This window comes from Pipra filicauda, unplaced genomic scaffold (genome assembly GCF_003945595.2).
Source record: "Pipra filicauda isolate LSUMZ 115617 unplaced genomic scaffold, ASM394559v2 scaffold294_size920599_pilon, whole genome shotgun sequence".
NCBI lineage: Eukaryota > Metazoa > Chordata > Aves > Passeriformes > Pipridae > Pipra > Pipra filicauda.
The window spans coordinates 185,625-199,550 of NW_024104414.1; the positions used below are offsets into that span (position 1 = coordinate 185,625).

At 57.3% G+C, this 13,926-nt stretch overlaps 1 protein-coding gene across 1 annotated transcript in view; it reads left to right on the plus strand.

The window, feature by feature from the left end:
- The window catches only part of ADAMTS10 (ADAM metallopeptidase with thrombospondin type 1 motif 10), a 55,702-nt gene extending 42,571 nt beyond the window's left edge, over positions 1 to 13,131 (plus strand). The window contains exons 16-25 of the mRNA XM_027711524.2: positions 2,311 to 2,444; positions 3,634 to 3,757; positions 4,238 to 4,318; positions 5,605 to 5,768; positions 6,410 to 6,536; positions 8,008 to 8,137; positions 8,674 to 8,878; positions 9,524 to 9,700; positions 10,308 to 10,464; positions 11,416 to 13,131. Of these exons, the coding sequence (XP_027567325.1) occupies positions 2,311 to 2,444; positions 3,634 to 3,757; positions 4,238 to 4,318; positions 5,605 to 5,768; positions 6,410 to 6,536; positions 8,008 to 8,137; positions 8,674 to 8,878; positions 9,524 to 9,700; positions 10,308 to 10,464; positions 11,416 to 11,525 (1,409 nt within the window). The 3' untranslated portion in view covers positions 11,526 to 13,131. The remainder of the gene's footprint in view (positions 1 to 2,310; positions 2,445 to 3,633; positions 3,758 to 4,237; positions 4,319 to 5,604; positions 5,769 to 6,409; positions 6,537 to 8,007; positions 8,138 to 8,673; positions 8,879 to 9,523; positions 9,701 to 10,307; positions 10,465 to 11,415) is intronic.
- The last annotated feature ends 795 nt before the right edge of the window (positions 13,132 to 13,926 follow it).

Here is a 13,926-nt window from a genome sequence, read left to right on the forward strand (position 1 = left end):
AATATTCTGTTTTAATAGCTGCATTAAACATTCGAAGGTGTAACTGAGGCTGTGCTGACCTGGGACTACAAACCAAAGTGAGGAGTGGGGGGTCAAAGTCTGCAGGATGATGCCTGGCTGGGGGGGGGGGGTTCACCTCTCCAGGAGCAGAGGGCTGTAGACCTGAAGGAATGGCATGAAGATGTTTCAGGGAGGTTTAAGATGGATCTCAGGGAAAGGTTCTTCCCCCACAGGGTGCTGGGGCACTGACCAGGCTCCCCAGGGCAGTGGGCACGGCCCCAAGGCTGCCAGAGCTTCAGGATTGTTTGGACAATGCTCTGAGGGACAGAGTGGGATGGTTGGGGTGTGTGTGCAGGGCCAGGAGTTGGAATTGATGATCCATGTGAATCCTTCCTACTCAGGATATTCTCTAATTAGTGACACTGGCTGGGCAGTGCCCAGGCTGGGAGGTCTCACTCGTTCTGTGGAAGTCGCTCTTCTCTCGTGGTCGTGAACCCACAACAGGCTCTACAAGAGCTTGTGCTGAGCATCTCACTCAAGTCCTGTGGATTCAGGCACTGCTGGGCAGCACTGAGCCAGCCTGGGGGGATACAGAGCCCTCAGGCTCCCACCCTAAAAAGTGCAGCTCCCACCAAACCACCCACACGCTGGGAGAGGCTGGATCCTGGTTGCTGATGAAAATAATTCCCATCTCCCGGAATTTCAAGGCATGTTGTGCTGTTTCAAAGGATCTTTCTGGGATCTGGGCTCACCCTTAGTCAGTGTTGCTGTCATGGGGACACACAGTTGTCACTGGAGCCACCTGAACGAGGACCAGGTGACCAAACCACCCGACTACCTCTTGGCCAGCTGAGTGATGAGGACACTCCAGCTCCCAACAGATGCTGGGCAGTGGTACCAGTCTCCTTTCCTCTGGTGGGTGGGATAGTGACCTGGCTGCCAAGGGCAAATCCTGACTGGAAATTGTCACCAGGGAGGGTGTGCTGAGGACTGTTCCAGCCATCAGGACATAGGTACTAACTCAGGGTCACTCTTCTCTCCACTCCTTCCTCTTCCACTCTCCCGCTCCCCATTTTTCTTCCATAAGACTTTTAAGTGCAGAAGTCCACCACCTGCAAGCCTTTCCCAAGTGACTAGATGAGGTGAGCCAGCAAGGACTCATCCCACATGGAGCACGAGCTCCCAGACCCCAATCTCACCTCTGTGCAGGGACCCCCAAGTCCAGGCTCTGCTCTTGGCTCTCAAAGGCGGGACAGTGGTGGGTGCTGAGTTTCCCCTGCTCAGCAGCTGCTTCCCAGGCTCCCAGACCTTCTCCAGGGGCTTGCCCAGGCATCCTGCTCCACAACATGCCTCCAAGCTGCCGAATTCCCCTCTCATGTCTCCTCCTGCTCCTCCCTCTTCCGGCTTTGCTCTTCCTTCCCCACAGCTGCTCTTGGATGCTCCCAGGCACAGCTGGGCCTCCCCTCCCCCTGCCCCTTTGATGTCCTGTATCCAGTTGCAAGTTTTGCAGATTTTCTCCCATCCCAGGTGCTTCCCAGCTCTGGCACAGGGCTCAGGACTGTTGCTGGTGCCTGCAGGAGGGAACTGCCACAGCTCAGGCTTCTCTGCCAGGGTCATGCAGGCTGCTGGGTCTCCTTGGGATGCTCAGGAAATGCAGAAAATGGCTCAATCCACACCAGCATTTGATAAAATCTAATGGCAGGAGAGAGGGAACTGCTCTGCTTTGGTATCTCCTTCCATAACTGGTCCCACATCCTGCTCCCAGGCACTATAAGCCAACCTATCCAGCCTCTGTTCCTTACCTGATGCTTTGGCAAGGGGTGTTAGGGAACAGATATTTTAGCAGTAACCTGGGCATCCTTTCCCCTTCATCCTCACACTGCTGTCATCATCTTTGCTGTGAAGGACCCAGTATCCACCAGCGTCAAACACAAACAAATGGTTGCTCTGGCCTAGTAACTGGTGTAGGAGTTGAAAAACTTGATTGTTCTGGTCTGGGAGCTGAAAAAACCCTTGGACGATTCACTGAAGAGGTGCTGTCTCAGTTTCCCTGTCTGCAAAGTGGGCACAAGGAGCTGTAAAGTGCCAGAAGACCCAGAAAAGAACCAGTTTGTTTCCTTCCCCGTCACATCCAGCCCCTGCCTCCCAGGCTGTGCAGGAGGGACAGTGTCTCACCGTGGGTCGGTGTCCATCTGAAGGGCCCTGACACAGTGCCTCTGTGGGTCTCTGCTCATCAGGGACATCCTCCTGCATCTCCACATCTTTCCTCTCTCCTTGGCAGCACCATTTGACCCTCTGCTCCTTCCCCAGGGGGTGTGAAGGCCTGTTCCCTCAACTGCCTGGCCGAGGGCTTCAACTTCTACACGGAGCGGGCGGCGGCCGTGGTGGACGGGACCCCGTGTCGGCAGGACTCTAATGACATCTGTGTCAATGGGGAGTGCAAGGTGCTGCTGGGACCTGGGACAGGGATGGGGAGGCAAGGATAGACCCCCAGGCATGGGAGCACTGCCCTCAACCTGCCCACACGGACATGGCAGAGGTGGAGGGCTGGGAGAGCTGGGGGGGTTCACCTGGAGAAGAGAAGGCTCCAGGGAGATCTGAGAGCCCTTTCCCAGGCCTAAAGGGGGCTGGAGAGGGGCAGGAGAGCTGGAGAGGGACTGGGGACGAGGGATGGAGGGACAGGACAAGGGGGAATGGCTTCCTACTGCCAGAGAGATATTCCCAATATTCCACGGTTAGATGGGATGTTGGGAAGGAATTCTTGGCTGTGAGGGTGGTCAGGCCCTGGCACAGGTTGCCCAGAGAAGCTGTGGCTGCTCCATCCCTGGAAGTGTCCAAGGCCAAATTGGACTTGGAGCAATCTAGGATAGTAGAAAGTGTCCCTGCCCATGGCAGAGGTTGGAACAAGATGACCTCTAAGATCCCTTCCAACCCAAACCATTCTGGGACTCTCTGATTCCCAGTTCCACTGGGGGGTAGGAGCTCACCCACACTGGGCTTGTGCCTGTCCTGTCTCCAGGCCCTGGGTGTGCACATGGGCCTCTGCACTCACAGCCTGTGTAGCCCTGGGCATTTGATATTCCCCTTGAAATGGGATCTGGAGGGGCCATAAAAGTTTAATTATAAGCAAGCACTGTGGGAGTGGCCAATGTCCCCCAGCAGGCAGACAGACAGACAGGCTCTGTCTGTGTCTGTCTCCCTTCCTGTGTCTCTGGGATCTCTTTGTCTCCGTGGGGCTGAACACACTGTGGAACAGAAGGGGCATTGCACTACAGGTGCTGGTGACCCCCATGATCCCCCTCGGACCGTGGCAGTGGGACAGAGCCAGAGGCTCCACAGGGACACCTGAGCTGCAGGGACATGGCTTCCCTTGGGCTGCTGCAGCTCCAGCAGCTCAACACAGGCATCCTAACCTCTGCCTTATCCCACAGTCATGGGATTTCTGCCTGCACCTCCTCAGCCTTGGAGAGCCCCAAGGGCTGTTCCTGGAGAGGTGATGCTGCTGAGCACTGTATGGTGTGGTGATGGGTGTGAGGTGGAGCCAGGGATGGCCTTCCTGGGATGCTGCAAGTCAGGTGTGCAGAGGAAAAGGTCCCACCAGGATGGCTAATTCCCTGCTGCCCCTTCCTCCAGCACGTGGGCTGTGACCGTGTCCTGGGCTCAGACTCGAAGGAGGACAAGTGTCGTGTATGTGGGGGCGACGGCAGCTCCTGTGAGACCATCGAGGGCGTCTTCAACCAGTCCCTGCCAGAGGGAGGTAGGGAGTGAGTGGCCTGGCCAGTGTCACCCACCCTCAAATCCCCTTTCAGCTTCACCCAGGACAGGCAGGGACGTATCCCAGAGAAACACCCCAAGGGGTAGGACTGGGCTGCCATCAGGGAGCAAACCCGCCCTGTCACTGACCAGGCTGTGCCCCCCTCAGTGCTGGCACCCAAATCCCCGACTCAGAGCTCCAAGCTCCTTCCCTCCTCCCCATCTCATGCTGCCCTTGAGCCAGGCTTGGGAGTTTCCCATGGAGATCCCAGCTCCACAGCACCTTCCCAGCACAGCCAGTCCCATCACAGAGCCCAAACTGCAGAGCCAGCAGGGCACTGTCCTGGTGCTCAAAACGCTCTTTCCATCATTTAGCATTTCCCCAGGGATAGGAGGGGGCTCACTCCCACCCAGCCCAGGGCAGGGCTGGCTCTGGGCTCAGAGGTTGAGCATTCCAACTCACCAGCCCTGGGTTGTCTCACAGGTTATGAGGAGGTGATCCAGATTCCCAAGGGCTCCGTCCACATCGACATCCGGGAGCTGAACCTCTCCATCAACTACCTGGGTGAGATGGGGCTGGGGGTGCTGAAATCCCAGCCTGGCACCTCTTGCTCTGCCATTTCCCTGTGGTTAATAGGGTGCGGGAAAGGTCCAGCAAGGAGAACTTCCCACTGCCACCAGGGACGGGGCCAGGGCTCCCAGGGTGGGATTTGGGAACAGGAGAGGGCCATGGGGTCTGCTGGCAGGGCAGTGTATCCCAAGCCGTATCCAAGTGTCCCCTCTGTCCCTGTGGTGCTGCCTCTGTCTTGTGCACCATAACCCTGAGCAAATCCTACCATTCTTGGTGCTGCCTGTGGCTCCCTGGCATTCCCCTCTCTCTCAGCTTATTGGGCTGGGCATTAAAAATAGACCTGCTCACGTTTTCCTTGGGCTTGATTTTCCAGCTACGCTCTCTCTTGCTTTTACAAGGAGCATTTTCTTTGCCCTTGTCTTCCCTTTCTGCCGTCCCAGCGGTGGAGGGGTGGGCAGGGTGGGCACTGCAGCGGCTCTGCAGGAGCAGGAGCCTTCCTGGATCGCTGGCACTGGTGGGATTTCGCAGTGGGATTCTCCTGGATCATCCCCCCAACCCAGCTGGGGGATCAGACATGCCGACATCCCCTCCTTTTCGGTGTATGGGGACTCCTTGTGTCCATCCACCCTGGATCTTTGTGCTCTGGGGCACAGCCCAAGCTCCCATCGCTATCACCTGCTGTCATCAGGCTCTCCCTGCCCAGGATCTCTCCTGGCACCCGAGGTGGAGGGAGCATCCTCATGAGCACGAAGGATCCTCCCTGCCCCGGAGCACGGTGGCACTGGGGTCGTTGCCAGCAGCGAGTGACACAGAGCTGATCCCAGAGTGCTGGTGGCAGAGGGCGAAGGGAGAGCGTGGGAATGCGCTGGGGAAGGAGCGAGCGGTCCGATCCCCCTCTAGCGACTCGCCCGGGCAAGCACAGCCCGGCTCGGGGCACTCGCTGCCTCCATCAGCCCCGGCAGCCGGGACCCCGTTTGCACAGCCGGATTTGAGCCTGGCTTCGTGGCCACAGCTTTCACACTGCCAGGTGTCCCCACACCCTCCCAGCAGCTGGCTCAGCCCCCCAGGGCACCTCCTTCCCACAGTGAAGTGCTGGGCAGGCTGAGATGAGACACTGATTTTCTGTGTGACCCTGACCCACACCCCATCCCTCCCCTCCCTGTAAGATAAGGCTGATGCCATTTACCCTCTGTCATAGCACTGCAGGTGAGAAGCACCTGGCTGAAGTTGGTCCAGGTGCTTCCCAGCCCTTCTGCTGACCTTCCCCCCCGTCCCTGCAGCGCTGAGAGGGGAGAGCGGTGAGTATTTCCTCAACGGGAGGCTCTCCATCGATCCCCCCCGACGCTTTGACATCGCCGGCACGACATTCCACTACAGGAGATCCCCTGAGGAGCCCGAGTCGCTGGAGGCCTTGGGACCCACCAACATCACCCTCTTTGTCATGGTTGGTAACATGGTTCCTTTGTGCCCCACCTGGTCAAGGCTAAAGAGAATTTGCCATGCTACGTGGGAGTTCATAGAATCACAGAATATCCTCAGTGGGAAGGGACCCACAGGGATCATCCAGTCCAACTCCTGGCCCTGCACAGACACCCCAACCATCCCACCCTGTCCCTCAGAGCGTTGTCCAAACAATCCTGGAGCTCTGGCAGCCTTGGGGCCGTGCCCACTGCCCTGGGAAGCCTGGTCAGTGCCCCAGCACCCTGTGGGGGAAGAACCTTTCCCTGAGATCCATCCTAAATCTTCCCTGGCTCAGCTTCAAGCTGCTGGACCTAATCAGCCCCTACCCTTGCTGTCTGGAGTAAAGGGACACAGAAATCAGAGGCAAATTGGGCTAAATTCTCAGGTCTCCCTCCCAATTTGCCAGGCTTTGGGATGATTTAATCCTTAAGTGCATGGGAGCTTGTTCCCTGATTGTGTCACCTTCAAAGGTGACTGGCTACTGTGCCAATTCTGAGAAGGACTGGAAAAGGGAAAGGGGGGAAGATTTCAGCTACCCTTGATTTAAGAGAGCTCATGGGATGATCGAGATGGTCATGCTGGACTTCAGTGGCACTGATGCCTTGGTGGTGCCTTTCTCTGCAGGTCCTGGTGCGGACGGAGCCGCAGGGGATCCGCTACAAGTTCAACGCACCCGTTGGCAGGGACGGCTCCAACCAGTATTCCTGGCACTACACCCCATGGACCAAATGCTCCGTGCTGTGTGCAGGGGGTGAGGTTTGATCCCATTTTAGTTGGGGGGGATACATGTCTGCACTGCTGGGACTCCCACTGTTGTGTCTGAGCTGCACGAGGCAGAGCACGGACAGTGGTGTCTGCTCTGCTCTGCTCTGCTCTGCTCTGCTCTCCTCTGCTCTCAAGGAACTCTTGGGTCTCTCCACATTCCCACCCTGCACTCAGCCAACACAACCCTGTGGCCAGAGTGCCAGGGCAAACAACCTGGGGGCCACTTGCAGCTGGAACACGTGTGGGTGGTGGAAGTGGTGGGAGGTGGCATATCATAGAATCATGGAATGGTTTGGGCTGGAAGGGATCTTAAAGCCCATCTTCTTCCACCCCTACCATGGGCAGGGACACCTTCCACTAGCCCAGGTTGCTCCAGCCCCGTCCAACTTGGACTTGGACACTTCCAGGGATCCAGGGGCAGCCACAGCTTCTCTGGGCAACCTGTGCCAGGGCCTCACCACCCTCACAGGGAAGAATTTCTTCCCAATAACCCATCTAACCCTGCCCTCTGGCAGTATCAGAAGCCTTTCCTCCTTGTCCTGGCACTCCAGGCCCTTTTAAATCCATTTACTTATGCAATGCATCAAATCATGGAATGGCTTTAGATCAGGAGGGACCTTAAAGCTCATCCTGTTCCACCCCCTGCCATGGACAGGGACACCTTCCACTAGCCCAGGTTGCTCCAAGACCCATCCAACCTGGCCTTGGACAATTCCAGGGATGGGGCAAGGACATATTGGTCAATCACGATAGTCCCTCTGGCCTCAGATCCACATGTATGTGAACAGAAACACCACTGGTGCTTCCCTGAATCCCTTGAGCTGGTTCCCATGGGGATCGACACCAAGGTTTGGGCCATGTCTTGTGGCTCTAGAGATCCTGGCTGTGAGGGACTGAGCTGGTGTTCAGAAGAGAAGAGCTTAATAATGTTCCCCGTTTAAAGCTCAGGGCCCTGACCTGGTCTTGTGTGCTCGACCTCAACCAAGAGTTTGTCTCCCTTTGTTCCAATTATTCCCCCCAGTGCTGCCCAGAAAATGTCACAAGGCCAAGGTTAGAACAGGTTTATTTGAGGATGAGATCCTTGGAATGCTTTGATCCTCCATCCTGTGACATGCCCTGGCTGGTGACCTTTAGATTCACAGATTTATAGAATCATTAAGGTTGGAAAGGTCCAAGACCATCGAGTCCAAACTGTGACCAATCCCCACCTTGCCAACTAGGCCAGAGCACTGAGTGCCACGTCCAGTTGTTGACACCATCATTTCACACCCCCAGTTTTTACTGGAGATGTCAGAGGAGGCCTTGGTGATGAATAGAAAAGTAGGTTAAGGCTTGAGGTGCAGGGACAAGTGGCTGATCTGTCACATCCCCCCACGGGAGCAGAGCTGTGGGGCCAGTTCCATGTGAGCCCTCACCGTCCTCCTCTCTTTCCTCCTTTGCCTCTTTTCTCTTGGCAGGCAGCCAGATCCAGTCTGTGGTATGCAGGAAACTTTCTGATGGCTCAACTGTCTCCAACCATTTCTGCAGCCCTGAAAACAAACTGCTGGAGAGGCAGAGGCTGTGCAACACCGAGCCATGTCCCCCAGCGTGAGTCCCGTGGCAGAGAGCAGGTGGAGGGAGGGAGGGTGGGAAAGCCAGTGTGGAAGAGGGTGAAATTCCCCCTTGTCTGCCATTCCTGGGTCAGAGTCCCCCACCACAGCAAAAAAAAAAAATCCTGTTGGTCAGGTAATACACAAAATTATCCAATTATTCCAAAATTATTCCAAAGGATCCTTTTCCACCTTCTACCAGTTTTAAACCAGGATGACACCAATGTGTGAGACACTGGTAGGGTATCCAGGGGTGTTACTGCCTGGCTAAAGCAGCTCTGTTGCAGAAGAGAGGAAGATTTCTCCTCCCAGATACTCAGTGAGTCCCTCCAAAGTTGTCTCAGCCCATCTCTATCTGTCCTTGCCCCTCCCTTGAAGGGAAGGGGAGATGCGGAGGAACTCTGTGGTTCAACCAGAGCTGCCTGGGAGGCTGTGACCAGAACAGGACCAAGGACTGAATGCAGGAGCATGAGGACAAGGACAAGCCTGGCCCACTGAGCTCCTCCCAAGCTCTGCTGTTTGTCCTGTCTCCAGGTGGGTGATTGGGAACTGGTCCGAGTGCAGCCGGAGCTGCAACGAGGGTGTCCGCACGCGCAGCGTCTTCTGCAAGCGCAAGATCTCCTCCACCGAGGAGAAGACCTTGGATGATGCTTCTTGCTCCCACCCACGGCCAAAGATGCTGGAGCCCTGTAACAACCAGACGTGCCCTCCAGAGTGGGTGGCCCTGGACTGGTCAGAGGTAAGAGTTAAAGGAGGGGCATGGAGATGGGGACGGGTCTGAGGAGCAGCTGAGGGCACTCGGCTGGTTCAGCTGGAGCAGAGGAGACTGGGGGGAGACTCCTCGGGGGCTGCAGCTCCTGCCGAGGGGAGGCGGAGGGGCAGGGACTGAGCTCTGCTCTGGGACCAGGGACAGGACCCAGGGAAGGGCTGGAGCTGTGCCAGGGGGGTTGGGATGGATCTCAGGGAAAGGTTCTTCCCCCACAGGGTGCTGGGGCACTGCCCAGGCTCCCCAGGGCAGTGGGCACGGCCCCAAGGCTGCCAGAGCTCCAGGAGCCTTTGGACAACGCTCTGAGGGACAGGGTGGGATTGTTGGGGTGTCTGTGCAGGGCCAGGGGTTGGACTGGATGATCCCTGTGAGTCCCTTCCAGCTCAGAATATTCTGTAATTCTGTGATTCACAAGAGCCCTCACCCCTCAGAGGGCCCTGGTCTATGAGGCAGTGCCACTCACCAGGTCAGAGCTCACCATAGAGAGCATAACCTGGGGAATGGTCTTGTAGCTCAGGACACAGGGAAGGTGGGAGGACACATCAGGGAGCCAGAGTTGCCTGTCTCTGCTCCTTGCTGGACCCCCTGACCTGTGCCCCCTCTTTCCCCTCCCTGCAGTGCACCCCGAACTGCGGCCCCGGCTTCCGCCACCGCATCGTCCTGTGCAAGAGCGGCGACCACAGCGCGACCCTGCCCACGGCCCAGTGCCACGAGGCCTCCAAGCCCCCCACCAGCATGAGGTGCAACCTGCGGCGCTGCCCCCCGCCCCGCTGGGTCACCGGCGAGTGGGGAGAGGTAGGGACACTCCTCCCCGTGGAAAACTCCCCAGCCCCTCAAATCCTCGTGCACATGAGGCTTTTACCAGCCAGCACAACCCCATGTGGCCACCACAACTATCTGGGACCCTGTGGCAGGGTTCCTTGCTCCCTCCTGGCTCAGAAGGCCATGTGATGGTGGCCCAAGGGCACAGCTGACCCAGGAGTCTCCCAGGTCTAGCAGGGCCCCGTGGAGGTTGTGTGAGGGCCACCATGGGTACCTAGGGTCAGCAGGGCTGTAGTGGCCCAGCTCCATGTAGGGCCACTGCTGGTCCCCCCACCACAGCCCAGCAGGGCAGCACTGACAGTCCCTCCTTCCCTCAACACCCCTCAAGCTGCAGGGTGACATTGGGGTGCAGGAGGCCTGAGAACAACCAGTGGTTTAGGGCAGGATGGAGAGATCCTCACTGAGTCCTGGAGATTCAAACCAAGCCTTTTGGGAAGTGGGGTAACAGCACTGTCATGCCAGGAGGTCCCCGGGGAGGGAAGGGATGACCACACCCAGCACCCTTTGCACCTCCCAACACCCAGCAGGTGTTCCTAAAGCCGTGGTGGCCGCCACAGCTCCCTGTGTGCTGTCCCCACAGTGCTCGGCCCAGTGTGGCCTCGGCCAGCAGAGAAGATCCGTCCAGTGCCTGGCCCACACCGGGCAGCCGTCCAGTGAGTGTGTGGAGGCCCTGCAGCCCCCGGGGATGCAGCAGTGCGAGACCAAGTGCGAGTCGGGACCCACGGACAACCCTGAGGGTGAGGGGAACGGGATCTCTGGGATGGGAAACGTGGGGCACTGCCAGCTCAGGGGCTGCGTGGTATAGGGACATCAGAGCCAGCACAGCCCGAGCTGGGCTCTGGGGTGAGGAGACCCCATCCCTGGAAGTGTCCAAGGCCAGGTTAGACGGGGCTTGGAACAACCTGGGCTAGTGGAAGGTGTCTCTGCCCATGGCAGGGGGTGGGACTGGATAGTCTTTAATGTCCCTTCCAATCCAAATCATTCCACAGAGTGGTTTGGGTTGGAAGTGAGGCCATTCTGTGTTCCAGTGCTGTCTCCCACTGGGGGACAACCAGGTCAACCTGGTGTGCTGTGACCCTGAGAAATGGAGTAACTTAAGGCCTTGATTTGAAGCCATGTGAGGACACTGAGGGTACTTGGTGTGTTCAGCTGGACAAGAGGAGACTGAGGGGAGACCTCACTGCAGTTCCAACTGCCTGGGGAGGGGCAGAGGAGAGGCAGGGACTGAGCTCTGCTCTGGGGGGATCAAGGACAGAACCCCAGGGAATGGCTGGAGCTGTGTCAGGGCAGGGTGAGGTTGGATCTCAGGAAAAGGTTTTTCCCCCAGAGGGTGCTGGGGCACTGACCAGGCTCCCCAGGGCAGTGGGCACAGCACCAAGGCTGCCAGAGCTCCAGGAGTATTTGGATGATCCTCTGGGGCATATGGTGAGACTCTTGGGAATGATCCTGTGCAGGGCTGAGGGTTGGAATCAATGATCCATGGGGGTCCCTTTCAACTCAGCATGTTCTGTGAGTCTGTGAACTGCACCTTGGCAGACTGAGGTTTTCAGCAGTGAGGTTCTCAGTAGCTTCTTCATCACAGCATCTTGCTGCTTCCTGGCAAGAACACCCCCAGGAGCTGGACACTGGGGTTCTCCTCACCTTGAGGCAGCTGTAACTCTGCTTCCTTCCCTCTGTCTCCCCCCCAGAGTGCAAGGATGTCAACAAGGTTGCCTACTGCCCGCTCGTCCTGAAGTTCAAGTTCTGCAGCCGGACCTACTTCCGACAGATGTGCTGTAAAACCTGCCAGGGGCATTAGGGACACAGCCTGACCCCTGTGGGAAAACTGGAAGGCAAAAGCTATGCTGGAGGGTCACCGAGCCGGGCCCTTCCTCTCCAACCTGGGAATCTCCCCTGGCTCCAACACAGACACTGCTCGTGCTTCCAGTGGGAGCCAGCGCCACCCAAACCCCCAAAACCAGCAACCTTCGCCCCCTGAGCTTCACGATGGCAGGTTCCCAGTTAAACCACTGCAGCTCCCAGCATGGATGAGCGGTGGGAGAGTGGGAATATGGGCAGGGACATTACTTGAAGTTCTGATGTTGTTATTTATTAGTCGTGGGCCCAGGTCCTGCCAGTGGGGGAAGCGGCACCACTCACCTCATCCTGTTCCATGCCCGCGTCCGAGGGTATCACAGAGCACCGTGGTCTGCAGTGGGAGCCTGAGCACACCCAGGGGTGCTGCCATTCCCTCGGGATCCCAGGGGAGACAGGGAGGAGGGTCTGGGTGCCTCGGGTGACGAGCGTGGCGTGTGGCTCCTGAGGAAGAGCCGCTGTGGGAAGTGGGGTTGGAGCAGGAATTTTGTTTGCATCCTGTCACCTTGGGACCTGCAGCAGGGGAGAGGGAGCAGGTCACTCCACGGTGACACCAGTTTAGCTGGGAGAGGGGGGTTTTTCAAACACTCATAACGACCTACTTTGATTGGGGTGTCCCCCTATTTTTCCTGTCACTTTTATGGCCATGTCTATTCCTCGAAGCACGAGTGTGTGCTCAGGGTTACGGTCACTTCATGGGCATCAAGGCCATGCTGGGCTGCAGGGAGCAAAGCAAAGGAGATACAGGACACGAACTGTCCTGCCACGGTGTCCCCACGGCCCTGACTCAGGACCAGCCTGCAGGTCCTGCCCAGAGAATGCCAAAGCCTCTGAGGCTGCTTTGCCTCCAAAGGTGCTTTACTTCCAAAGGTGCTTTGCCTCCAAAAGGTGCTTTGCCTCCAAAAGGTGCTTTTCCTCCCAAAGGCAGCCTGGCCATGTGCCACCGTGGCCTCGGGGTGCCAGTCCCAATGCCACCCGCTCCTGTGCCCACAGGAGACCTCTGGTGACGGAAAAAGAGCAGGCTTGACATTCCTCCAGGTCACCTCCTGCCCAAATCTGGGCCAACACTTGTCTTCTCCATGCAGAGGAGATCTGACTTCAAATCTCCAAAGCACATTCTTTCTGTTACCATTATTGTTGTTATCACTACAATTTTCAGGCCTTTCCACATCCCAAAGATGGGAAATCTCATCCAAAGACGTTTTGTTCCTTTAGGGTCATCCCTACAGTGCGGGGAGGGGTCAGCCCTCTTTCCCCAGAGCAAACCTCTGCACCCTCCCAGCCTCCCTGTGTTACTCTACCACCTGTATTTTAGTTTTCACCTGCTCCTCGGCCGATTCGCAGCTTCTCTGGTGCTCAGCAAACCCTGCCTGGCTGGGGGTCCTCATTTGTCTTCCTTCCTGGTGCCATGTTCCGTTCTGACATTTTGGTGAAGGGAGGGGGGTGTTTTCACCTTTTTATATAGATATATATATAATGAAAAATGTTTAACATACTAACTCTGAGGAGGAGCGACGTTAACAGCATGATTTATAATAAAGGAGTAGCTACGATCCCGGGCACAGCTCCTGCTCCCAGTCGTGTCTCATCCCCACACCACCACGATCCTCGTGCCGAAGGAGGGGGTTGGGAGCAGGGGAGGTTTTTCCCAAGGGACTGGAGAAGGTCAGAGAGGTGGAGATCCACGTGTAGGACACCAAGGTCACAAAGACCCCATGTTGGTAATGCTGGTCTGGACCAGCAGGTCAAGGGAGAGGATTCTGCCCCTCTGCCCCCCTCAGGTGAGACCCCACCTGCAGAGCTGCTCCCAGTTCTGGGGTCTCCAACATCAGAAGGATTTGGGGCTGCTGGAGTGAGTCCAGAGGAGGCCACGGAGCTACTCTAGGGCTGGAGCCCCTCTGCTCTGGAGCCAGGCTGGGAGAGCTGGGGGGGTTCACCTGGAGAAGAGAAGGCTCCAGGGAGACCTGAGAGCCCCTTCCAGGGCCTAAAGGGGCTCCAGGAGAGCTGGAGAGGGACTGGGGACAAGGGATGGAGGGACAGGACAAGGGGAATGGCTTCCCAGTGCCAGAGGGCAGGAATAGATGGGATACTGGGAAGAAATTCTTCCCTGTGAGGGTGGTGAGGGGTTGGGATGGAATTCCCAGAGAAGCTGTGGCTGCCCCATCCCTGGAAGTGTCCAAGGCCAGGTTGGAACAACCTGGGCTAGTGGAAGGTGTCCCCCCCATGGCAGGGGGTGGGATGGGATCAGATTTAAGGTCCCTTCCAACTCAAACCATTCCACGATTCTGTGATCTCGGGATGGTGTGCCTTCAGGGGACAGAGGGGACATGGCAGTCAGAGCTGTC